Source organism: Arvicola amphibius, chromosome 17 (genome assembly GCF_903992535.2).
Source record: "Arvicola amphibius chromosome 17, mArvAmp1.2, whole genome shotgun sequence".
In the NCBI taxonomy this organism is placed as follows: domain Eukaryota; kingdom Metazoa; phylum Chordata; class Mammalia; order Rodentia; family Cricetidae; genus Arvicola; species Arvicola amphibius.
This window is the reverse complement of record NC_052063.2, coordinates 38,827,972-38,852,588: the sequence shown is the minus strand read 5'-3', so window position 1 is coordinate 38,852,588 and position 24,617 is coordinate 38,827,972. Positions and strand designations below refer to the sequence as shown.

General features: G+C 44.1%; 1 protein-coding gene across 1 annotated transcript in view; it reads left to right on the top strand.

Moving 5' to 3' along the window:
• Wif1 (WNT inhibitory factor 1) overlaps positions 1-16,928 on the top strand; it is a 63,403-nt gene extending 46,475 nt beyond the window's left edge. The window contains exons 5-10 of the mRNA XM_038314964.1: positions 140-235; positions 1,417-1,512; positions 6,507-6,602; positions 12,255-12,350; positions 12,927-13,022; positions 16,140-16,928. Coding sequence (XP_038170892.1) covers positions 140-235; positions 1,417-1,512; positions 6,507-6,602; positions 12,255-12,350; positions 12,927-13,022; positions 16,140-16,261 — 602 coding nt within the window. The 3' untranslated portion in view covers positions 16,262-16,928. The remainder of the gene's footprint in view (positions 1-139; positions 236-1,416; positions 1,513-6,506; positions 6,603-12,254; positions 12,351-12,926; positions 13,023-16,139) is intronic.
• The last annotated feature ends 7,689 nt before the right edge of the window (positions 16,929-24,617 follow it).

Here is a 24,617-nt window from a genome sequence, read left to right as displayed (position 1 = left end):
CAGAGAGGTGAGGAGGGAAGGTTAAAGACTGTGGGTTTCAACCAATTGTACTGAAAACACTTGGGTATAAATGACCACCAGTGTCTCACCTGGCCTGGCTTCAAGGGCATGCATTATGGCTTGTTTCTCTTTGGTGCAGCCGAGTGTCCCGGAGGGTGTCGGAATGGAGGCTTTTGTAATGAAAGGCGGGTCTGTGAGTGTCCTGATGGCTTCTACGGGCCTCACTGTGAGAAAGGTAAGCAAGGGAGTTAGTCCACCAGGCTTGCTTCCCAACGAACGTGGAAGCCACAAATGGCCCACGTGGGTCTTTTGGTGTTTGTAACACATCTCTTGAAATTACTATTACTATTTGGTAATATTTTAAGGGTCGGTGAAACTTTTAAATAGGCACAGAAGACCAGTTGGAAGGTCGTACTTCTGTGGATCGGTTTCTGTTACTATCATACGTGGCCAGACCTTTGATTAGGGTCTCTGTTCTTCGTGCTCAAGCCTCTGGCCAGCCTATATGCACAGTGTGCTTTGTGATACTCTCTTGAAAGGTTTAGGGTTCTAATGCCACAGCTGATTGAAATTCTTCCAATTAAAAATACCTCAATTCACAATTAAATCCATACCCGAGTACAGGTTCTACCATATCATAAGTTGAAAGAAGGGATGAAAATGATTTGGGTAGTAAGAACATTTACTTCAGAGGTACTATTTTTGAGATCATTATATGGAAAGAGACGAGTGAGAAATGAGTATTAATCATAAGCTCTTTAAATGCCTTTAAATAAGTCAAAGAACGTATTTGGCCAAAGTTAGCAAAAAGTATTTTTTCTTTTAATAGATAAGAATATTTTCTTATTTGCACTTATCTTAGAGTTTGAAGATCAAGGAAATAGGGCAGAGAAAAATATTTGCAGTTTTAAAAAAATACATCAGAAAAAAATAATAAATAAATAAATAAATAAATAAATAAAAATACATCACAGTCAAGTTGATTTGAGAAAGATATTTTTTGGTTCTTATTTATTTGTTTGTTTTTTAAGACAGGGTTTCTCTATGTAGTCTTGGCTGTTCTGAAATTCTATTATATAGACCAGGCTCGAACTCACAGTGATTCATCGGCCTCTGCCTCTTGAATGCTGAGTTTAAAGGCGTGTGCCACCATGCCTGGCCTGATTTTGATAAAGATTCAATCAGGCATTTAAAGTAGAACAAATTGAAAATTCTTGCCTAAGAAATTGACTGAGAAGTTGAAAAATAGCTGAATTAATACCACAAGACAATTTTTAATATAGCAAAATTGTGTATCTAAAGAGTAAACATTTTTGACTCTATCACAAAGTCTGAGTGGTAGAATCATTAACAATGCAACATGCCCCTGCTCCTGCATCCTGCGTGGCCTTAATCAGAGTCCCCTCTCCCTGTAAGCCCTCTGCATACCTCGGTGTTTGAACGGCGGCCTGTGTGTCACTCCTGGCTTCTGCATCTGCCCACCTGGATTCTATGGAGTCAACTGTGATAAAGGTAACAGGACTTCGTTTCATTTTTTATGTTATTTTTAATATTTATTTGTGTGTGTGTGTGTGTTTATACACATGTATGTGAAGGCCAGAAGAGGGCAATGGGACCCCTAAAGCTGGAAGTTACAAGTGTCATAAGCCTCCACGTGGGTGGTGGGACTCAACCCCTGTCCTCTGGAAGAGTAAACAGTGTTCTTAACCACTGAACGGTCTCTCCAGCCTCCCAAAGATACATTCTTGATGTCATCCCTTTGTAAACATGGTATGTCATGTAGAGTAAAGATGACTCCTCTACTAAGTGTGACCCCAGTTGGGGTATTACTTAACCCAGTGGAAGTTTAGTTTTTACTCCCAGAGTGCTTCAGTGCAAGAATATACAGGTCAGTGACCTGAGCAACATCCATCTGTGGTCCCAAGACAGGGTAGAAAGAGAGGGAAAATCCAGATGGGGACAAGGGCTGCCTCTCGTCCAGTTGAGAAGCAAGACTTGGGTGGGGAACAGTTAATATTTGCTATGAAGGTTGCTGACATACAAAAACAATTCCCTTTCTAGATACTTTATGTTCAAATACCAGTGAACCAGACTTAAAGTCTCAGTTTCTATGACCTTGTGTAGGGCCCCATTCAATACTCTAATTGCCAGAGGTTGGGTGCCTCCCTCTAAGTATGGCCGCGATACATTAGATTTCACTTACAGAGAGTGGATACAAACTTGGCCTACTTAGCCAGCCCAAAACTCTTCAGTGGGTAAACCTTTACAAATACTCTGGAAAGTATATGCACTTAATGAAGATGTCCTAATATCCATAATGGTATTTGCCACAGACTATTGATTTTTTATCAATAAAATACGCTTTAGACAGAATAACAAATACTGTTTTTAACTACTGTCTCTTGTGATCAGTCATTCAGCATGGAACGCTACTACAGCTCAATTTTCTGTTTGGTTGGTTTGCTTTTTGTGTGAGTGTACACAGTTTCCTAAAAAGGAAAAAAAGTTGAGGCGAGGAGTTCTTGGCGTGAGTTGAGGAGTGACTGAGTGTCTTAGGCTATCCAAACAACTGTCACATGACTGTCTGGTCACATTCTTGACAACCGTTGAGAAACCGGCAGCATGACACAGTTCACTCCCAGAGAGCTGCCCCGAGGTTACATAGTGAGGTGGGAGCTCCTTCTGAATCTGTGTTATGTTTATTGGTTGATGAATATTATCTAGCTAGAATCACTTGGCCTAGATTTCATCCCCTCCTCTGTACACTGTATCACCCCATCTAATCAGGACCCAGCCTCTCCCGAGTGGCCTGAGCCTTGGGTCATAAGCTTTTCCTCTTCGCCTCCTATCTTTCTTCTTGGAATGGGATAATATCTGAAAGCATTTGTATCTCTCTTTTTTTTTGATAAACCACAAAAATTAGATTTAAAATATTTTCAATACATATTCCTAAAGACTAAGACCTAGTGACAGCGGTAATTTTTAAGAGCAAGTCAGTAAAATTACTCAAGAGTGTGTCTTTATTTGTTCAAATTTAGCATTTGGTATTTATAGCATTTCTACTATTTGAAAACCAGGCATTTCTTGGAAGGGAATAAAACTCAGACTCTAACAGAACTATTGGAAGTAAGCAAACCTTGAGACGCTTGACCTGACACACACACCCAGAATTAAAGAAATGACTAGGGATACCTGTCCACCTTTGGCCATTATTGCTTTGGCTTATACAATGAAAAATCTACTGAGATCTTTTATCCAACCTGGGCTGACTCACCCCTCTTATGTAACCTGGTGGCTCCCTACTCCCAAGAGGTCACTAATGCCCAACTTAATACAGACAGCTAACAGGCGTAGCACGATACTGCATAGAACTCCTGGACTCGAGAGATCCTTCTGTCTCGTAAGTGACTGCACCAGCGTGCTGGCTATTGTGATACACACACACAAACAAATACACACACACATATGAGTGCGTATGTGTATGCATAGATATACATCTATATATGTGTATATACATACATATACACATACATACACAACCACAATATACATCACATATATATATATATATATGTTACAGCTGTCACAAATACTTTAGAATCATGAAAGAAAAATATACATTTTGTAATACAGTACATCTTATATTCCATAATACTTTGTCTTTCAAATGAAAGATTTTCCTACATGTTAAAAATTCTAATAATTTAAAAAAAACTCATTTGGAAAATCTGTTGAAACTTCATTTGGTCTCACTGGAAATCCTGGAACATAAAACATTAATTTTTACTGGCTCAACAAAAGATTCTTTTATTATCCACGAAGGAATATGGAGCTGCTGAAAAATGGTTTAATTACTGGCACAGAGCTGGACTTTAGCACTGTACTTTGGAATAAACATTAAAGAATCATGTCCATTGGCCTTGGGGACATCTGCCACAAACTCTAGGAAGTGACTAGCAAGCACTGGCCAATCGACTCTCAGCCGCAGTGAAATTTAGTTAGCATCTCTGGCTCACGGCAAAACAACATTTGGATTAGTTCACTTTCTGTTGCGATAGCAAAACCCTGAGACTCTGGGTGAGGCCAGTTAGCCTCACAGTGTGGAGTTTCAGTGCGCCATCTGTCTGGCTCCGGTGAGGGCCTCAGGCTACATCACAGTGTTGAAGTCAGCACAGTTGTGGGAGTATTTTAGGAGAGATTCCACGACAAGACCAAGCCAGAGACCTTCAAGCGCTGGGCAGCCCCCTAAGAACTCCCGAGGACGACCCCAGTGACCTAACCACAACCCATTAGACCCCGCTTCTGAGTGGTCCACCCTTCTCCACGCCAAGCTTGCAGCACACGGACCCACAGCCAAACCATGACGGGAATGTTGAAAACCTTGGTCAAGATGACAGGAACAGTTGAACATACCGAGAATAAGGACAAATTCTTGAGAATTGCTGTGAGGAGACACAACGGCCCTAAGCAAACTGGCTCACACTTCCGTATACCATCACGGAAGTCAGGACAGGAACTCAAGCAGGGAAGGGATCTGGAGGCAGGAGCTGAGGCAGAGGCCACGGATGAGTTCTGCTCACTGGCTTGCTCCTCATGGCTTCCTCAGCCTGCTTTCTTACAGCACTGAGGACCAGCAGTCTGGGGATGACCCCACTGACAATGAACTGCCCCCCACCCCACGTCATCAATTGCTAATTAAGAAAATGCCCTACAGCTGGATCTTAGGGAAGTATTTTCTCTACTGAGGACCCCTCCTTCCAGATGACTCTAGCTTGTGTCGAGCTGACATAGAGCTAGGCAGGACAGGAGTGGTTGTCAGTGCTTGTAATTCCTCATTTTGGTGTCTGAGACAGAATCATGTGTTAAAGATGAGCAGGGTCTGCATAGCTGTATGTTTTTTTTTTTTTTTTCAGTTTTTCGAGACAGGGTTTCCCTGTAGTTTCTAGAGCCTGTCCTGGAACTAGCTCTTGTAGACCAGGCTGGCCTCGAACTCAGAGATCTGCCTGCCTCTGCCTCCTGAGTGCTGGGAGCCACCGCCCGGCTGCATAGCTGTATGTTTACTGGAGAAGAAGGGCAGTCAGATTGTATAGCCAGATTTAGTAGTTCTGTTTTCTGTGCGCTGTCTAGCCCGCTGCCCTTTCTAGATCAGCAGGGGGCAGGTAAACACTGATCCTAACCTTCTCTCGCCCTCTCCTATTCTGGGAAGACGTGGACAAGTGGGGAGACAAGACTCACACATAAAAACCCAACAACACTACTGTCAAGTGGCGAAGAGAGAGGGCCGACAGTTTCCTAAACTCTAAATCCTGTACCAGAAGGGGACTCTGCTCATTCCGACATCAGGATGCTCTAAGTGCACGGTTACCTGCAGCTGGGAAGGGTTTGTCATTTGCCACGCTCCTTAACGCATTTAAGAAGCCCAGTGTCCGCAGAACGTTTTAACTGAACTGACTTCCACAAAGCACACACACGTTCACACTGGAAGCCTTTACTTATCTGTTTTACAAGCCACAAGAACAAAACCAGGACATATGACTGAAATTTAAAAGAAAAAAATCCTAAGCACTAACTTTTAGTTTTTAGCTTTTTTGAGGCAAGGTCCCAAATAGCCACATACCCCAGGCCAACTTCAAACTCACTATGTAGCCAGAAAGGACCCTGACCACCTAGCCTCTTCTCCCCTGGATTCTGGGACTACAAGCATACACCTTAACCCTACCCCAAGCTCTTATTTTAATCTTCTTTACTGAATGAGTGAAGCTGTTGACTTTTAAGTATGTCCTCCCTCCTATTCCCATTCCTCTATTCTCCACTTTAAGTGCCAAAGATCAGTGAAATTCAAGAAACTGACACCAAGAGGGAGGGGCTTAGGATGCGTCACAGCTCCTTTATTGGATTTTCACTGTGTCCATCATCCCGCTCAGCCTCTTCCTTGGGACCTCACAGGGTTTTCAGCCTGTCTCTCTGCACACAATTACTGGAGACTCTCTCCAAGTACCATGACAGTTTTTCTCTTTAAATCCTGTTCGTTCAAATGAGGCTCCGTTCTTCTGAGAGTTGCTTCCTCCTTGTTGAACCTTGACACTTTGACATTCTCTCCCCTTTATCTAATCCAAATAAGTTTTCCCCCCTTTATCTTCCAACTTGATGCTTTTGAAAGGTATTTTCTTGGATTTGCAGATTCTTCTTTTTAGCACATAAGTTTTACTTAAAAGACTATTTTTTATATATTATACCTTTTTAAAAATTTGGAATGAATACATGGTGTGATGCCCTCTTCTCTCTTATATTCCGAGTCTTTGTAATTTGACTGTTATAATTTGAACTGGCTATTTCAAATAATGGGGTGTTTGGTTATAACTTTTTTCAAACTGTAAAGTGGCGTGTTTATTATGTAGATGAGAACGTGTTAGACACATGCTGGAGAAATATTGTTCACTTGAAGTGAAATTCTTGCTCGGCGTACCTGCCTGTCTAATGAAGCACCCTGCCATTCATTCTAACAGCAAACTGCTCCACTACTTGCCTTAACGGGGGCACCTGCTTCTACCCCGGAAAATGCATCTGCCCTCCAGGACTCGAGGGTGACCACTGTGACATGAGTAAGTACAGATCTCGGCGTTCTTGATGGCGTGTGTGTGTGTGTGTGTGTACAGATCTCGGCATTCTCGATGGCAGGTGTGTGTGTATATGTGTGTGTACAGATCTCAGCGTTCTCGATGGCGGGTGTGTGTGTGTGTGCATGTGTGCGTGTGTGTGTGCATTTGTGTGTACAGATCTCGGCGTTCTTGATGGCATGTGTGTGTGTGTGTGTGTGTGTGTGTGTGTACAGGTCTCGGCATTCTCGATGGCGGGTGTGTGTGTGTGCATGTGTGCGTGTGTGTGTGCATTTGTGTGTACAGATCTCGGCGTTCTTGATGGCGTGTGTGTGTGTGTACAGGTCTCGGCATTCTCGATGGCGGGTGTGTGTGTGTGTGTGTGCGTGCGTCTGTGCATGTACAGATCTCGGTGTTCTCGATGGCGTGTGTGTGTGTGTGTGTGTGTGTGTGTGTGTGTGTAGAGATCTCGGTGTTCTTGATGGCAGGTGTGTGTGTGTGTGTACAGATCTCAGCGTTCTTGATGGCGGGTGTGCATGTGTGCGTGTGTGCATGTGTGCGTGTGTGTGTGTACAGATCTCCGTGTTCTCGATGGTGTGTGTGTGCATGTGTGTACAGATCTTGGTGTTCTCAATGGCAGGGGGGTACAGATCTCAGCGTTCTCGATGGCCTGGGGATACAGATCTCGGTGTTCTCGTTGGCGTGTGTGTGTGTGTGTGTGTGTGTGTGTGTGTGTGTATTTGTACAGATCTCGGCATTATCGATGGCGGGGGCGGGTACAGATCTCAGTGTTCTCGATGGCCTGGCAGTGGGGTGGGTACAGATCTCGGCATTCTCGATGGCCTTGGGGGAGCTGAAAAACTGTCTCCTGCCTGCTTTTGCCACTGAAGCCTAGATAGGATTGAGACCTTGTGTGACATCATAGGCCAGTGTCTCTTTCCTAGATTCCTGGGGCACTCCCTTGTCTAAAAGCAAGGCTAAGAAACATGGTGCTTGTCCCAGAGGCTCAAGACAAACCCACAAGCACAGAGGGTTTTCTTCTGCTCATCATTATCATCCTAGAACAGACTGACTCATCTAAGAGAGTGGGAAGGAAGGAGAAGTAAACACTGCACAGCGATTAAAACAATAACCCAGCCTCCTAAGTGACTCCCAGGGACACATTATACAAAAGGAGGCGGACATGCGGGGGGAGAGGGGGGAAATGAGTCCACAATTTTCAAGTTCAAGAAACAAAACTAACGGATGAAGTGGTGGAAACTGGGGTTGCTGTTGTGGGGGTCAAAAGGAACCTTATGGGGTGCTAGAAATGCCTGCCTTCAACAGCAGTGTTTCTTGAGTTCTCAGATTAAAAAAAAAAAAAAAAGGTTGAGCTGCGAACTTAAAAGTGACACCCATTCCGCCCACACTGTGTTGTCTGTCGTGCTTCAATACAAATAGCTGAGCAATGGTCCCAGCTCTGCCACCTACCAACTGGCCAGCGCTCAGGCCTCTCTTTGAAACTCAGAAATGAGCCGATTCAGTCCAAGCCACACTATGACCCAGAGGACAGCTAGCATGGAGGCTCACGTCCAGGCAGGACAGCAGCCGTCAGGCGTGCCTGCTGAGGGGTCCCCTTCTGCCCCTCGGATGCGCGTCTAGGGCAACCCTTTCCCAGCCTCGCTGCCTCTAAAGCACTGTGTGTTTGGTGCGGCCACTGTTTCCAAAGCTGAGGTAGATTCCAAATTGAATAATGCTATGTTTCTATTTTAACTTTCAACCTCTAATTTATTTGTGGGTTTTTGTACTTTAATGAGTAGTAGATGAAGTAACCATTTTTATAGAGTTCAAATGAAATAGCTCTGAAGTTTCCATCGAACATGTAATTAATTGCCAGGATGTGGTTTCTGTTCTTATTAATTACTCTTTCCTGATAAAGACATCTTGAGCTAACTCCCCTCAATTTTCTCCCAAAGCTCAGCCCCAGACGTGGCATGCTTTGTTTACGAGTCTTTGTTCGTGGCCTCGTTTCATGTAAGGGTGCCTCCTCATGACTTTGTGTTCATGGGCTTTCCTCTGGCACGGCTCGCTCTGTCTCCCTCCCTTTCTTTCTTCTCTCCTCTCCTGCCTCCACCTTCCCTCTCTCTTCTGTCTTTTTTTAAAATTCTAACTGGACCAAAAATGCAGGGTTTTGAAAACTCATCATAGATCCAAAAACAAGTTTTATTCAAATTCCTTTAAAAAAAAAACTTCCTGTTTCAATGAAATGGAACATTATTAGAATAAAACAAAACAATACAGAAAGAAACAGGTCTGTAGTTTAGCTAGGGCCACAAGGGACCAAGTTCACAGAGGAGCTGTCTCCAGATCGCTTCTCCTTTTCCAGTCTGCCTACAACACTACCGTCTCTCTCACCAAAGCCCACCTCTCTTTCTTAAGGAGACGCGTTCTGTCGCCAGGCTACCTGTCAGGCTAACTTCCACTTCTCCTGACTTCAAACACCACTGGGGCTGTTTTGTCAGATGCTGGTACTGGTCAGCCAGACTGTTCCGAGAGGCGTCTGGGATGCCAGCTGCGCATACATCTTGCTATGCAAGGCTTACAGGTTTCCTAAGAATCTTTAATAGAACTTCAGTTTTAAAAAGGTCACACAAATTACTTATATCCTATGATAAATAAGTTTAGAAATAACTTAACAGGCCCTTGTCATAAAAGTTCTCTGCAGAAAATAATCAAAAAAAAAAAAAACCCAAAAAAACAAAAACCACTCAACATTCCAAGGCCCACACCCTGGTACATCTCTTTCCTCTTGCTGTCTGTGAAGTAGAATTACAACATTAAGTTATCCCGCAGTCTCACAGGTGGAGGGTGTCTGAGGTCTTCACTCTGTGGAGACTGTATAGCCGGGCAATGTTCCCACAAGGACTCCTCCATGGGTTACACTAAAACACTTAATAAAACTCAGTGAAATCTCCCTGAGCCAACACTCCTTGAGGTTTTGGTAGGCCTATTTCCAACCAATATAATGCGGTTGCAAAGTATTTTCAAGCAAAAGAGGTCAGTAGTAAGATGCTTTGTGTGTTCTGAATTCTAAACAATCAGGTGATGATAGTTGATGCTTAGTCTTTGAACCAGCTCTGTCCTAACAGATCCCTGCAGTCATGTTCCTGGCACTAAGAACCTGGGGAAACCTTCCTGATCTCCTCCTTGGTCTTCCTACCCTCCCTCCTGGCTGAGACAGCCTAAGAGTCTTCGTTTCCCTCTTACCAAGAACACAGTCAGGCAGTAGACTCAGTGGAGGGCTCTGCCAATCAGCCTGCCTTGCTCCAGATCACCAACTTCATCCCCACCCCCATGGAGCACAGAGCTCACCAACTTGTTCACACAGAAGAGTGATGGATCTCCTCTGCAGAATAATGATCACACTGGAGCTGCCTTGATCTAGTTTTGTGGCTCTGCCTGGGTCACATGCTCTGTAATACGAGTTCCAATAGGTCTTCATAATAAAAGCCCAGAGTCAAATATTGGGGAAAATTCTGAGAGATCAGAGAGACAAAGGAGCAAAACTGCAGCCATCTTACCTCTCTACTTCCCAGCAGAAAAGAGACTGAGTTCCTGTTTTCCTTCCGCCTTATTACTTCCTCTCTCTGCCTGGCCATATGACTTCCTGTCTGTCTTTCCAGACCTCCCAACCTCTATGGTTAGTTAGCTTGTGGCTAGCTCCACCCACTGATCTTCAGACAAACTTTATTTGTACAGATGAGATATCACCACAATGCTTCATTGGAAGTTTGGAGTTAAAGTCTTTCATGTAAATGGTGTTCTTCAGAAAATGGGAATCTTTGGAACTTTTAGTGGTCAATAAGAAGGTCATTTTGAGACTGGGAATGAACGGTGATGCTTGGGACTGAGAAGGTAGCCTAGTTGAGACAGGAGTTCTTGTCCAATGTGCACAAGCCCTGTGTCTGGTCCCTAGTACTGAGTAAAACTGTCTATAATGGTGTATGCGTATGACCCAGCACCAGGAAGATGGGGGTAAGAAGATCAGAAAGAAGTTCAAGGACATCCTTAACTACATAGTGAATTGAATTGGAGGCCAGTCAGGTCATATGAGACACTGTATCGAGAATGAGGGAGGGTGGGCTTTAAAGGAGAAAAAAAGCTGAATTCTAGTCTATTACAGAGCCCTTAACCTCCCAACCTTGTTGCAAGTATATTGTCTTCATGGCTAAATGTGGCTTTGTCCAGTTTATAAACAAATAAAGTTCTTTCCGGGAAGTGAAAAGTTAAAAACTAAAGCGTTTGTGGCAAAACAATTTTCACATGAAATTCAATTCTTCCGTTAAACAGTGCTTGTTAGTAAAGGGCATTATAATTTGCTTCATCTCAAGCTTTCTTAGGCCATAAAAAAAAAGATTTAGTAAGTGAAAGGTGAGTTTGTTAATGGCATTTTCATTAGTAAAAAAAATAAAAGAACAAGAACAAAATCCCAAACTGAGGTCTAGTGGCCGCTGGCTGTCTTTGGGACATCCTCCTGCCCTTGGCCCCTTATCATTATTACTAAGACGTCATCCTTCAAATGGGAAATTCTTGATTGTCAAGGAAAAATAAACATTTGTAGTGTGATTGTTGTGTAGGTCTTACATCTCTGGTCTTGCTCTGGTTCTAAAATTTTAGGATTCAAAGCTCTGTGAAAACATCTGGGATAATTCATTTCATAACATTAAGCAGAGTTAACAGGGAGAACGATGCATCCTTAGGCTCTCAGACAGTCCATCGAAATGGATAGCCGTGGCACCAGGGACCAGCCCCTCACTCTACCCATTGCTATAGCAACCTATGCTCTCATTGGATCTGTTCCATCCATGTTCCTTCCACCAGGGGCATCTCTCAGTCCCTATATATTACATGCTGCCATTCCACCAGGGACATAATGAATCCTCTCCAAAGAACAATAAACAGTGGGCATCAGAGGTCAATAAACAAATGCCCCCTCTACTCTTTTCAGTCAACTCTATGTGTCTCTTATGTTATCCTTGGGCAGACCGGAAGAATAGGATCCAGTTGCCCATCATGGTGGCTGACCCGCAAGCACATTTCTGAGTTGTCTTTTCCCTCCTTCTCTGCTGCACCATGCAGGCCCCCATTCCTGTCTCTAAGGTTCACTTCCCCCTGGTAAATTACCTAGATGCAAACTTGCTTTCTGATAGATGATGCCCGAGTAAGGCTGTCATCAGGTGTGGGTACAGACAGACCTACCTCCAGAAAAAGTACTCTGCAAAAAGCAGAAGTTGTAGAAAAATTTCTCGTAGCGAGTCAGTCACGTTTGAAGGTCTAGAACAGTGTGTGGAACTACAGGCATGTATATGAGCCAGGCTAGCTTGAATTTTCTTTTTTGTGAAGTATATTCATTATGGGAAAGGGGGTATTATATATAACATAATAGGATATAATACTATTCAAATAATATATAATATAATGTATATAATCATGTCAACATATTAGCTTGTCTCCGAAACAGAAACAATATAAAAGCCAGAGGAGGCCTAAGATAAATGGATGACTGCCATTTCAAAGCATTTCTCCTCTCAAAGCCTTTTCACTCCCTTGAAAGATGTAATTACTATTGAATAAAGCCCTGGGATCCTTCTTACTTAACCAGTTTCCTCTCTACTGCAGGCAAATGCCCACAGCCCTGCCGAAACGGAGGGAAATGCATTGGGAAAAGCAAATGCAAGTGTCCCAAAGGTTACCAAGGAGACCTCTGTTCTAAGCGTGAGTACCACGAACGGTGGCGGTATGGATGCAGGGTGATTTCACTTAGTGTCTTTGGATATAACAGCCATGCCTGCTGCATGTCGTCTGGGCATCAGAGCTGACCTTTCCTCCTAATTCATAGGCTTCCTTTACTTAGATCATGGGCATTGTAGAGATCCCTGAATATAAAATATTTATGCACATGGCTAAATTCTTTCATTTTAAAATTTTGTTTTATCTGTTAGGGATTTCTTGAAAGGAGTAATCGCCCCACCATCCAGTAGTTTCAAAATCTCACTGAGGCTCTTTGTGTATGAGAAGCATGACGCAGATTACAAAGATCATCCATAAGGAAGGATTTTTTCCCCCAACTTTAAAGCTGGATTTTGGCTGGGAAATGAGTTAGACGAGGAGAGAGAGAGAGAGAGAGAGGAGAGAGAGAGAGAGAGAGAGAGAGAGAGAGAGAGAGAGAGAGAGAGAGGCCAAAACTAACATATTCCAGAGAACTAAAGGAAAAGCAGCTATGTAGTTGTGTTTTGAAAAAAAAGAATGGGAAAGTGGAGGAAGACATCACTCTGCGCTGTCTGATTCTAGCCGTCTGCGAGCCTGGCTGCGGAGCTCATGGAACCTGCCACGAGCCCAACAAATGCCAGTGTCGAGAAGGCTGGCACGGAAGACACTGCAATAAAAGTGAGTAGAGGTCTTTGGACAACCTGCAGCTCAGCCCTGCTATGTGGTCATGTCATTAGTGGCAATCTCTGTGCTCCTGCTCCCGTGCATCTCCTCTGTCAACTTCAAAGTCAACGAAGCCTTGGAATAGAAGAAGGCATACATATAAAATGCCACCAGATCTGTTAAAACATCATCACACATATTCTCTATGTCAAATTAATAATGCAGGCTACCCTAGTAATTCAGTGTATTGAAGGAAGAATTTGATTAGCTAAAGTCCTTCCTTCCTTCCTCCTTCCCTCCTTCTCTTCCTTCTTTCCTTCCTTCTTCCTTTCCTCCCTCCCTTCCTTTTTTCCTTCCTTCCTTCCATCCTTCCTTCCTCCTTTCCTCCCTTCCTCCTCTACTCCCTCTCTTCCTTTCTTCCTCCTTTCCTCCCTTCCTCCTCGTCTCCCTTCCTTCTTTCCTCCCTTCCTTCCTCCTTTCCTTCCTCCCTCCCTTCCCTCCCTCCGTCTCTCCCTCCCTCCTTCCCTCCCTCCCTCCCTTTCTTTAGTTGTAATGCTGGGGATCTAACCCCCACCACATGCACCTTTCTAGGCAAGCATGCTGGGCTCTAAACTACAGTTCACCCTGAAGATATTAGATGGACATTAATATCTACTGACCTCTGGTTTATAAAAATCACGTTTTATCAATTTATATATAACATACAATACATGTCTCAAATCTTTTCGTGTCCCCCGATAGAATGTTTACGTAAGTTCTTTGGAAAGAAAGGACAGGCCAGTGGAAGCCCTTCCTGGGAAAGTAGTCTAATGTGTTTGTGTCTTTCAGATTTAGTGACTATCTCAAATAAACGAGCAATGTAGATAAACCAGAGGACAATTTTATATATGAAATGAAGCTTGGTAAATCTGACCATTCAGCATTGATTGCTGCCCTTCCTCTGTGCTAAGCAGGAACCCAGGCACTGGGACTACATGAGCAGATAGGAGAGAAAAAGTCTGCCTTGTGGAGCACAGGGTCCAGGATAAGGAGGAGGCCAATCAAAGCATGAACAAAACGGCAGGGTTTTCATTCCTCCGTCACCTAGGACAGCCTCCTGTGCACGCGCCCACAGCCTACCTCTCTTGAAGGAAAAGAGGGTTGAGTCATGTCACACTTCAATAACCAACTATCTCAATCCCATTGCATCTCCAAATTAACAAGATACAAATATTTTTCTACATCAGCTTTCAGGGGGCGGTGCATACAATCCAGGGAGCATGCCCACTGAGTTGGGCTCATCCAAAAATAAAAACACATTAGGAGCCTTCCTGTCACAGAGCCTTGAGGAGGCCACCGAGAAGACTCCAGTGGAGACCACACTGGTTCGCCTGCCATCAGTGTCTCTTTCAGAGCAAGGCATTGCATGCAAGAAGGTGCCTGGCCCTTGGGTCACAAACCTGTTTGGGAGCGGCCACCCAGCTCTTTTGTGCATCAGCCCAGAGAATCAAGCTGAAAGACTGGGGTTTATTTTGTCTAGAGGGAGGTGACAGGGGAGCTCTGAGTCACAGAGTTCTGGTAAAGAGCAGATTCCCAGTGGGCTGGCACATTGGGAGGTCCTAGGCACCCAGGCATTGTGGAGGGGAGGAGGGTCCTGGAGACAGACCAATTCTCTGCTTGGGCTCTCCCACCCCAGCAGGGAGGTTGGGCTTCATGGGTGGCAAGCCAAGCAGCACTGGAGGGATTTACTCCAGTACGTTGTTAGCTCATGTTTTGACCATTCCGAGAGCTACTAGCCTACATACTGACAATTCAAAGGAACACATTCAGCAATGGGGCTCTGTTCTCAATAGCTGTTTAACAGCATGCTTGCATTTAGAAACCACAAGGAACATATGAATGTTGAATTTGATTGAATCTGATGCACCGGAAGACAGACAGATTTTTTAAGATGTAATTGCTGTCTTGGACGCATTTTAGGAAGGCAAAAATGAGCCAGTGCCCACAGTACCTTCAGAAGTTCACAAACGGAAAGAAAGAAAGAAGGCTCAAGTTCCAAAAACAGGGTTGGGAATGGATAGATGACGAGAGGGAGCAAAATTCACAAGTCCTCCTGATAGTGGTCAGTTCAAATCACAGCTCCTCTCCCCCACGCAGAGCAAGGTCCTATTCCAATAGAATGCCTGTGTTGTGTAAGTGGGACAACTTCACAATTCTGAGTCTGTATGAAGCTGTTATGTTGAGCTGCTTTAACACAAAACATATGTGAGGCTGGTTTGGTCGTGGATTGAGAAGAATCCATCACCAAATTCTCGGCAGGATCATGGGAGACCTTGGTGTAGGCCAGCGATTCAGTCATCTTATAGTAGGACTACGCAAAGCTCACTCAATAGAGGGCAAGCCTGGTGTGCACAGAGCACTGGCTTTGAGTCCCAGCACCAAACAATCCTGACCTAGTGCTACACGCCTGTCATCCGCAGCACTCATGAGGTAGAGGAATGGTGATCAGGAGTTCAAGGTCAACCTGGGCTACAAGAGACTGGAGAGAGAGAGAGAGAGAGAGAGAGAGAGAGAGAGAGAGAGAGAGAGAGAGAGAGAGAGAGAGAGAGAGAGATCCTCACGTCAGTTGATCACGTTAAGAATTTGTCTTTTCAGTATGTAGTTGGCAGATGTTTGCAAAAGTGGTAGACAGACAGACAGACTAACAGAAACAGAGAGACAGAGAGACATACACACAGAGAGACAGAGACAGAGAGAGACACATACACACAGAGAGACAGAGACAAAGAGACAGAGAGAGACACATACACACAGAGAGATAGAGACAGAGAAACATAGAGAGGCACACACAGAGAGAGACAGACACATACACACAGAGAGACAGAGACACAGAGAGAGTTTCCACATAGCCAAAATCTACAGTGAGTGGCAGGTTCAAAGAAAGAAGATCTAATGGGCTTAGTAAAAAAATGGGTTTTTAGTGACCAGAGACTGGAACCTGTCACCTGTCCTTATTCAGGAAGCTCTGTGTGGTCACTATGGTCTCACTCAGGGTTAAAAGAGGAAAATGGTTTCATTTGAATGGTTAACGAAGAATCCAAAAGAGCCTGCTTTTGGAGTTTCTTTTCTTGTAAGCTGTGACTAATTTTGCAGGGTACGGAGCCAGCCTCATGCATGCCCCGAGGCCAGCAGGCGCCGGGCAGGAGCAGCACACGCCTCCCCTTAAAAAGGCTGAGGAGCCGCGGGATCCACCTGAATCCAATTACATCTGGTGAACGCCACTAGCTGAAACGGTTCAAGTTACACTACGTTCGTAGCCTTCGTTAACCTTTCATGTGTTGAACGTTCAAGTGATGCTCATTACACTTTAGATTACTGGCCTGAATTTTATTAGCTTCGTTATAAATCACTGAGCTGATATTTACTCTTCCTTCTAGGCTTTCTAAGTATGTCTGGCATGATGGTATAGATTTTCCTCCGTCGGTCCTTTGGAACAGATCACAGATCTTACGTCAGTTGATCACGTTAAGAATTTGTCTTTTCGGTGTGTAGTTGACAGATATTTGAAAATTAAAACACATTTGTGGTGGTATTAGGGTGGGGAATATTAGAGGGCTAAACTGGCAAAGATGCATAAATCACAAGGGTTTGGATAAAGCAGTTAATAGTATTGAAGCTACAGCATTTCAAATTTTGTTGTCAAATATCTGGACATTTGAAATAGTTAATATTTCAATTGCCCTCCCTTATCCTGTGGTGCGTACAATTATTATTTTGCCCTTACTTATTATTCTAGACAGTTTAGTTTTGAGGGGGAACAAAGTAAAAAAAAAATTACACTGTGTTAGTGGCATTTAAACAATATAATATATTGTAAACACAACGAAATAAGGAATATAATGTATGAAGTCTTTTCATTGGATGGAAGCAATATAATATATTGTAAACGAAACACGGCTCTTACATAATAAACGTTTTATACTGTTTGTATGTATAAAACAAAAAAGGCACTGCGCTCTTTCTGTGTTGTGTGGGATTCTTTGTGTGACTGCCAGCTTATGGAAATAAACTTGGTTGCTGTTTCACGGTGCTTAGTTATATCACAAGCGGGGAAGAGGTCGTCCCCGGCTCGCTCTCCTTCCTCCTCCTTCCCAGCCCTGCTACACCTTCTCATCACTGCCTCCTACTTAGGCCCCATCCCAGCTTGTCATTTCTTTCAAGAACTCTGCTCTAACTGGGATGTCATAAGCATGTCTCTACTTCCATTTTCCGTTTTATTAATGTAATGGAGTAGCTGAGACCAGTCACGGTTTAGGAATTAGGGAAGTCAGACGTATGACTGCAACGTCTGATAAAGCCTTCGTGCTACTGCAGGCCATGGTGGAAGGCCGATGAGCAATAAAGAAGGATGTCACAAGAGCCAGAGGTAGCTGACCTTGTGTTTGCCACAACCAAATGCTGAGACAGCTAACCTACTCTGTGAGAACACTTGTCAGTGGTTGTAAAGTCAGGAGGTGTGGAATGCACTCACTGCTTCTGAGGTGCCCCCTCCAGCGGTTGCATTGGGAATTACACTTCCACCATAGAACTCTGGGGGGGAGGGGTGTCACTTCAAGTCCTAGCAACATCCCACCTGTGGGAGGCCTTCTAAGACCCATTAAAGGTTTCAGAATTACACAAGTATAAATTCATTGTTTAACCTACTGACTCCAAGTAGTAGGTCAATGTGTTAATTTACTATCCTATAAAGCAAATATTACTCTTTCCTTCATTATAGATGCAAAGCCCAAGCATGGAGACAGTAAGACATTTAGCCTAGGTGACAAGTGATAGAGTTTTAACTGTGCCACCTGAGCCCAGCGTGCTAACATAGACTGCCTTCCCCCTTCCACACGCACCGTGAAACGCAGAAGGAAAATCTTAGAGAACAGCTTCCTAACACGGTGCACACCTTTATTCTCTAGGGGAGTATGGGCTTCATTTCATAAACTACCTGGACCCAACAGGGTTTTTTTTCCTGCCGGGGAGAGGCATGATCAGTTGTGTGGCGGCGTAGGGGGCGAACAACAGGAAAAGAAGTTAGACGGCATGCAGAAATGCAGACTGAAGTAACCTCCACTGACCATCAGCAGCCCTTTTTAATTATGGACTCCACCAGAAATTTGTGAGAACAGTGGCTAGGGATGTGGGATCAGATGGCTGACTGTTTGCCTGGCACACATGAAGTGCTGGGCTCCGTTGTCAGCACCACAGAAAACTGGGCATGGTGCCACACATCTCTTTTCTCATTACTCAAGAAATGGAGGCAAAAGAATCAGAAGTTCAAAGTCATCCTTGGATACATAAAGAAAGCTGCTGCATCTGAGTGTGTGTGGGTACCCTGGGAGGCTAGAACAGGGTGTCAGATACCCTGGAGCTGAGAGAAGTCTGTCGTGAGTCACCTGACATGGGTATTGGGAACTGAACTCCGGTCTTTCACAAGAGCAGCAAGCGTGCTTAACAAGTGAGCCATCTTTCTAACCCCACACCCTGAGTCTGAAGCCTGTCTCTGTCTCAAAGGGAGGAGGAGACCAACGTGTGCACCATAACAGCCAGAAAAGTTTAAATGGCAGAGGTAAATATAAATATAAACTATAGTATTCATTATCCAATTTATAAACCCCAAATTTACACAAACACACACACACACACACACACACACACACACACACACCCCAAAGGACACATCACATAAGTGGAGAAATACAAACTGAAATGATTTTAGGATCAGTGACTCAAAAGAGATTTCAGATTCAGCAGGGGCTGGATGACCAGCTCCACATAGGGTTCCCAGTAGGGAGACACCTGAACAGCAGCCTGAAGAACAGGGAGAACACATGTGGTAGAAGTAAGGATTTTCAGAGCTGTCTGATTCAAAATTCCATTGGATTACCTTTGGTTACTTTATCAATGTATGTAGAACCACAACAGCAGAGAGCGGCTTCAGAACAGTGTCTGAAAACGGTTACTGTATAGGATCTGAAAGAATCTTTTCTTCATATAAAGTTACTCATTAAGGAAAGTAGGAGAGCAGGGAAGGAGGAGAAGGGAGGTAATCGCATAAAATACCTCTATAAATATTTTAAGAGTTAAGGGGTAGCAAAATTGTTCAGCCAGTAAAGGCTCTTGCTAACCGACAGCCTGAGCTTGATCCCCAGAAGTCACATGATGGGAGGAGAGAGCCGTGGTGGTTTGAATGAGAGAGGCCCTCCAGAGGTTCAGGCGTTTCAATGCTTGGTTCTCAGTTGGTGGAACAGTCTGGAAGGCTTAGCAGGTCTGGCCTTGGTTGGAAGATGTGTCACCAAATGGGTTTTGAGTTTTCTAAAGCTTGTGCTAGTCCCAGCTCTCGCTCTTTCTCTCTCTCTTTCTCTCATGTGTGTATGTATGTGTGTGTGGGCATGCACATGTGTGAATGCATGTCATCCTTCGGCATTCTATGTAAGATCTCAGCTGCTGTTCCCAGAACATGCCTGTCTGCCTGCTGACATGCTTCCCTCCACAACGGTCACAGACTGTAACCCTTTGGAGCTGTAAGCAAGCCCCCAGTAAACTCTTCCTTCTATAAGTTGTCTTGGTCACGGTGTTTCTTCACAGCCATAGAAGAGTGGCTAATATAAGAACCAACCCTGTAACCCTCTGACCTTTACATGTTTGCTAGGGGCATGAGTCCCTCCTCACTCAAAATAAAAATAATAAATGTAAACATGATAAAAAGTTAAGGCACTAAGGGGCAAGAAACTCTGAAGAGGCCCGGAAAGACATGGACCGTATGGCAAGATGATGTATGGAGGGAAATGAGGAAATAAAATGAAGCTTAGACAACAAAGTGAGGTGAGGAGAGAAGCTAGTACCATGGGTAAGCGTGAGCCCCTGCCTCTAAGCTGCTTCAGCCCCTCCCAGAGGAAACCCCCAATGACCAGGCAGGAAGTCCCAAAGAACATAAATAAAAGGTAAAGTCATTGCTGGGACATTAAGCCACAGATAGTATTTCCGCAAAGGAAAGAGAGATTAAGAGATGTGGAGCTGGGGCTGGAGGGATGGCTCTGTGCTAAGAGTACTCTCTGATCTTACAGAGGAACAGAGTTCAGTCCCCAGCACCCACGGCAGGCATCTCACAACCACCTGGAACTTCAGTTCTGGAGGACCTTGTGCCCTCTTCTGGCCTTCAGGGATACCAGGCATGTGCACAATACACAGACACACATACATACAGGCAGACACCCATACACACGAAACCAAAACAAATAAATATGTTTAAATGAAAGAGGAAAAAGAAGAGGGTCAGTGGGTGTTGTGGAAAATCTGCTTTTTGCCATCTTTTAAAGGAAACACGCCCTCCACGTTCACTGCAGAGAACCTATGTGAAGAAGAGGTGAGAGAGAAAGGCTTCATTAAGGTCTCTGCTTCCCAGTCATCATCCCAAGACTGTTGATTTCTACCATACTCCTCAGTAATGTCCAGCCAGCCTACCCCAAGGGGAATTTAGTTAAGTCTTTTGATTTTTGAACACATTACTTAACTCTTCACACACACACACACACACACACACACACACACACACACACACACATACACTACCCCAAGTGGTTCCTACTCTTCTCAATTATAGTCTTCCTTAAAGGAGAGTTGGTTATGAGGCATCTTCCCCATCTCAATTCATGCCCAGTTTTCCCTGTGACCGAACAATCCCAGAAAAGCTGGCCTTAACTCTGCTCTAAATGAGAAAGGAGAAAAATGTCTCCTGTGGGTTCTCATGATTCTAGTGGCTCCCCCAAGGCTTTTCACGTGTTACTCAAATTCTTTCCCACTGAACTACATGCCCAGCCATTCCCTACGGGTTTTCTGAAAGAGGTCAGGATGCCATGTATTACAGGACACTCTGAAGAGCACACACACATAGAGCAGCAACAGGCTCTATGTGTGAACAGCCACACGTGTTCACAGCAAGGCACAATTTATTGAACCTTCCTAGAATGGTGACAGAGGAAAGGGTGCACAGCGGGCTGGACAGTTTTTCAACTGGGTAACGGAGAGATGTCGCACTTTCAAAAGATTTTTCTGAAAGCAATAAAAAGGAAAGAAAAGTACCCAGTGCTTGTCCGAAGACTCCGATTTTGGAGTTTTGTTGTAATAATTCCTAGGTAGTTTTTGTGACGGGTGAAAATATAAAAATTTAATAAGCACGCTGAATAAATGTCCTCCATATGTCTCAAGATGAAAAGAATGGAAACCCTACACAGGAAACTGACACCATAAAACAAAGGCAAAACACTCAGGTGTTCCATAAGCATTTAGTCCTTGACTGCAGAAGAATGCTACTTCAAATGCCAAATCTAAATCGATTCTTCCCCTGCTTACTGATTTATAATTGATAAATACATAAAAAATACAAATGAAAAGTATTTTAATAAACACAGGGATTTCAGTATTCTCCCAAGTAACAGATCTGCCTTCCTAATCACGTCCAGCTATTAAAATTACCTAACATTTCTTAAAAGTCCACAGCAACAAGATGTCTGCAAATAACAAGAAAAGCTACACAGATGTTGAAAACTCCACAAAGCCCAGCAGAGACTCACTGAAAATGGACTCAGTCCAGAGTAAATGCTTAGCTTCCCGCTCCAGTGAACTCTCCAGCCCTGGGCTTGCTCGGTCCTGAGGCTGGACCTGATGTTATGCCTATGGGGGCGGAGGGAAGAACGAGAAGAAAGCAGAACTCTAGACAGTTAGACAGCTATAACCCAGGAGGAAGATCAGCGACATCATTCGAGAGGTCCAAAGCAAAATGAAACCATAGATCTCCTTGCTTAAAAAGGATGAGCAGTTTCAAGATGGACACAACAGACCCCTACCGTTAATGCTGGGTCCTGCTTAACACAGGGCTCTGTGGAGATAGACACACAGTTCATCCCAAAGGAAGCTGGCCTATCCATAGCAAGTTCTTAAGTCTGTGTATAGGTTGAGCATTACTAATTCATAGATCCCAAATGTGAACTTTTGGAGAGGCACCATGATGGTACAAATGGAAAGACCTTACAATAGACTCCATGAGACACACCATGATCAAAAGGCATACAGAAAAAAGCTGTGCAGAATTTCATTCCAGCTGGGCACAATGTCTATCATCCCAGCACCCAGGAACCTACTGAGGAGCATAATGAGTTCAAGGTCAGCCAGGGCTACAGAGTAAGATCCCAAACAAATAAACAAATAGCTTCAGAATATATAGTGTATATATACATATATTTATACACATATTCTCTCTATATATCTGTGTATTGTATACATGCATATATATATATATATATACACAAAAAACCTTTTTTAATATTTAGTCTTGATTTCAAGCCCTAAGATCTCATATCATGTGTGCTCCAAAAAAATTGTTTTTAAAGTTTGCAAGTCTAGAATACTTCTGGTCCCAAGTATTCTGAGTCATTTCATCGCACTTGTCTGAGGGCATTTACTTCCTCTGCCTAGACACTGGCCGGATGACCCTACCTTCAGTTTCATGACGGACGAGGAACCCAGGTCTTGAGACAGAAGACTCATTAGCCATCAAGTGAGTTGAACCAATGACCACTGCAAACTTCTTCTGGATTCATGTTGCAAAGACAAAAGCTGAAAGGAACAGAAAAGGCAAGGGAAGGGGATCAAACTCATTTGCTTTAGGTTTCATTTCAGGGAAAGTTTTTGAACTTTGGTTCCTGCTTAAGGAAGAAAAAGAAAATGTAGTTTTGAATTTACAGCTCACAGGGTGGGGGATTCTTTACATAATTCTGAGAACAATTCATTATAACCTAAAATGATCAGTTTGGACTATTCCAGCTTCCGGCTGCTGTTCTTCATTAGAAGTCAGAAACATGGAAACCTGGCTGAACTGAGATCTCATGCCTTTTGACAGATGATGAGTTCATCCCAGCCACGGAACCCTAATTCAATGAAGAGCCAAATGACACTCTCCAGAACCCCACAACAAATGTCCCCAAAGCCCCAATTAGTCTTGCCTCAAATTAAGGAAACACCCAAAACTTAAAAGAAAAAAAAAGTTGCCGCCTCCCAAAGATAATTAGTTGCTCAGAGTTTGAACTCGGGGCTAAAGTGGAGCATGCTTTGGGAAGACACAAACCATGCTCTTCAGACACAAAGCCACCATGAGCTTCCTTGTCCGCTGAGCACCCTCTTAAGCAGAGAACTCTGGGCTTCCATCGAAGGTGCTGATATGCGGGAATCCCACTAAAGTCCCAAATGCTTTTGGTCATTTGAATATTCCGTTCTGGATTGTTTATTTGGCTTACACACTACCTTTCTCCTAAACCAAAACCAGACTGAAGGAAGAGCTTCAGAGTAACAGGCCGAGGTGAGCTCCAGACGGCAGCCATTCTGGCTCCACATATAAGCCGCCCTTGAAATCATGACAGGAACACAGGCTATTCCATGACAACTTGCCTCCATGGAAGTAACTTTCAAATACACCAGGGGAAATAATTGTTACAGCTGTGCTTTGAAAGGAAACAGTAACCAACCAGGTGGTGGTGGCTCATGCCTTTATTCCCAGCACTCAGGAGGCAGAGACATGTGGCTCTCTGTGAGTTTGAGGCTAGCCTAGTCTACAGGAGCTAGTTCCAGGACAGGCTCCAAAGCTACAGAGAAACCCTGTCTCGGGGCGGGGGGAAGGGGGGAAGGAAAGCAAAAAGAAACAATAACCTTTAAAACATATCATCAGGTTGGAAGTGGAGCAAGTTGGCGCTTCCTTGGCTTTTGCCCCGTGCATCTGTTGATGTTCTGACGTGAACGTCAGCTAGGGTTTGGCATTCTAGCTACACGCGTGACTAAGACTCCTGGCAAATGGAGTAAGAGAAGTGGGAAGGGGCTTCAGCTTGCCCCTGTTATTCCAGCACAGAAGGAGCATCTCGAACCACTAAAAAGTATGTAAATGTGGATTCACAGGGCTCTGTGAGGGCGGCTAAGGCATCCTAAGACAAGCCGACAGTCAGGGCTTGTGAGAGACAATGAAACAGTGGAGAAGCCGAAGACACTATGTGGAGGGAGATGCCAGAATCCCACTCCTCGGAATGCTAGCTTGATGTAGCTGTGTCTTCTATCCATCTATTGATTTCATTGGTTAATAAAGAAACTGCCTTGGTCAGCCCTTAGGTGGGCGGAGTAGACAGAACAGGAAGAAGGGAGTGAGGTAGATGGCTCAGTCAGATGCCATGCCTCTCCCAAGTTAGGCAGACTGCCATGCCTCTCCTGAGAGAGATGCGATGAAGCTCCAGCCCAAGATGGACATACACTAGAAACTTCCCGGTAAGACACGGCTCATGGTGTTACATATATTATTAGATATGGGTTAGTCAAGATGTGAATAAGAGGCTGAAAATAATGGGCCAGGCAGTGTTTAAAAGAATACAATTTGTGTGTTGTTATTTTGGGGCATAAGCTAGTCAGGAGGCCGGGAACTGGGCCGCAGGAACGCAACCTGCAGCTCCCCACTGCAGAATGGCGCCCAGCATGGATAACTGAATCCACAGAAAGCCTGAGAAAGCTTGGGAAAGACTAGAGTAAAGCATGTTTTCTTGATAACAGCAA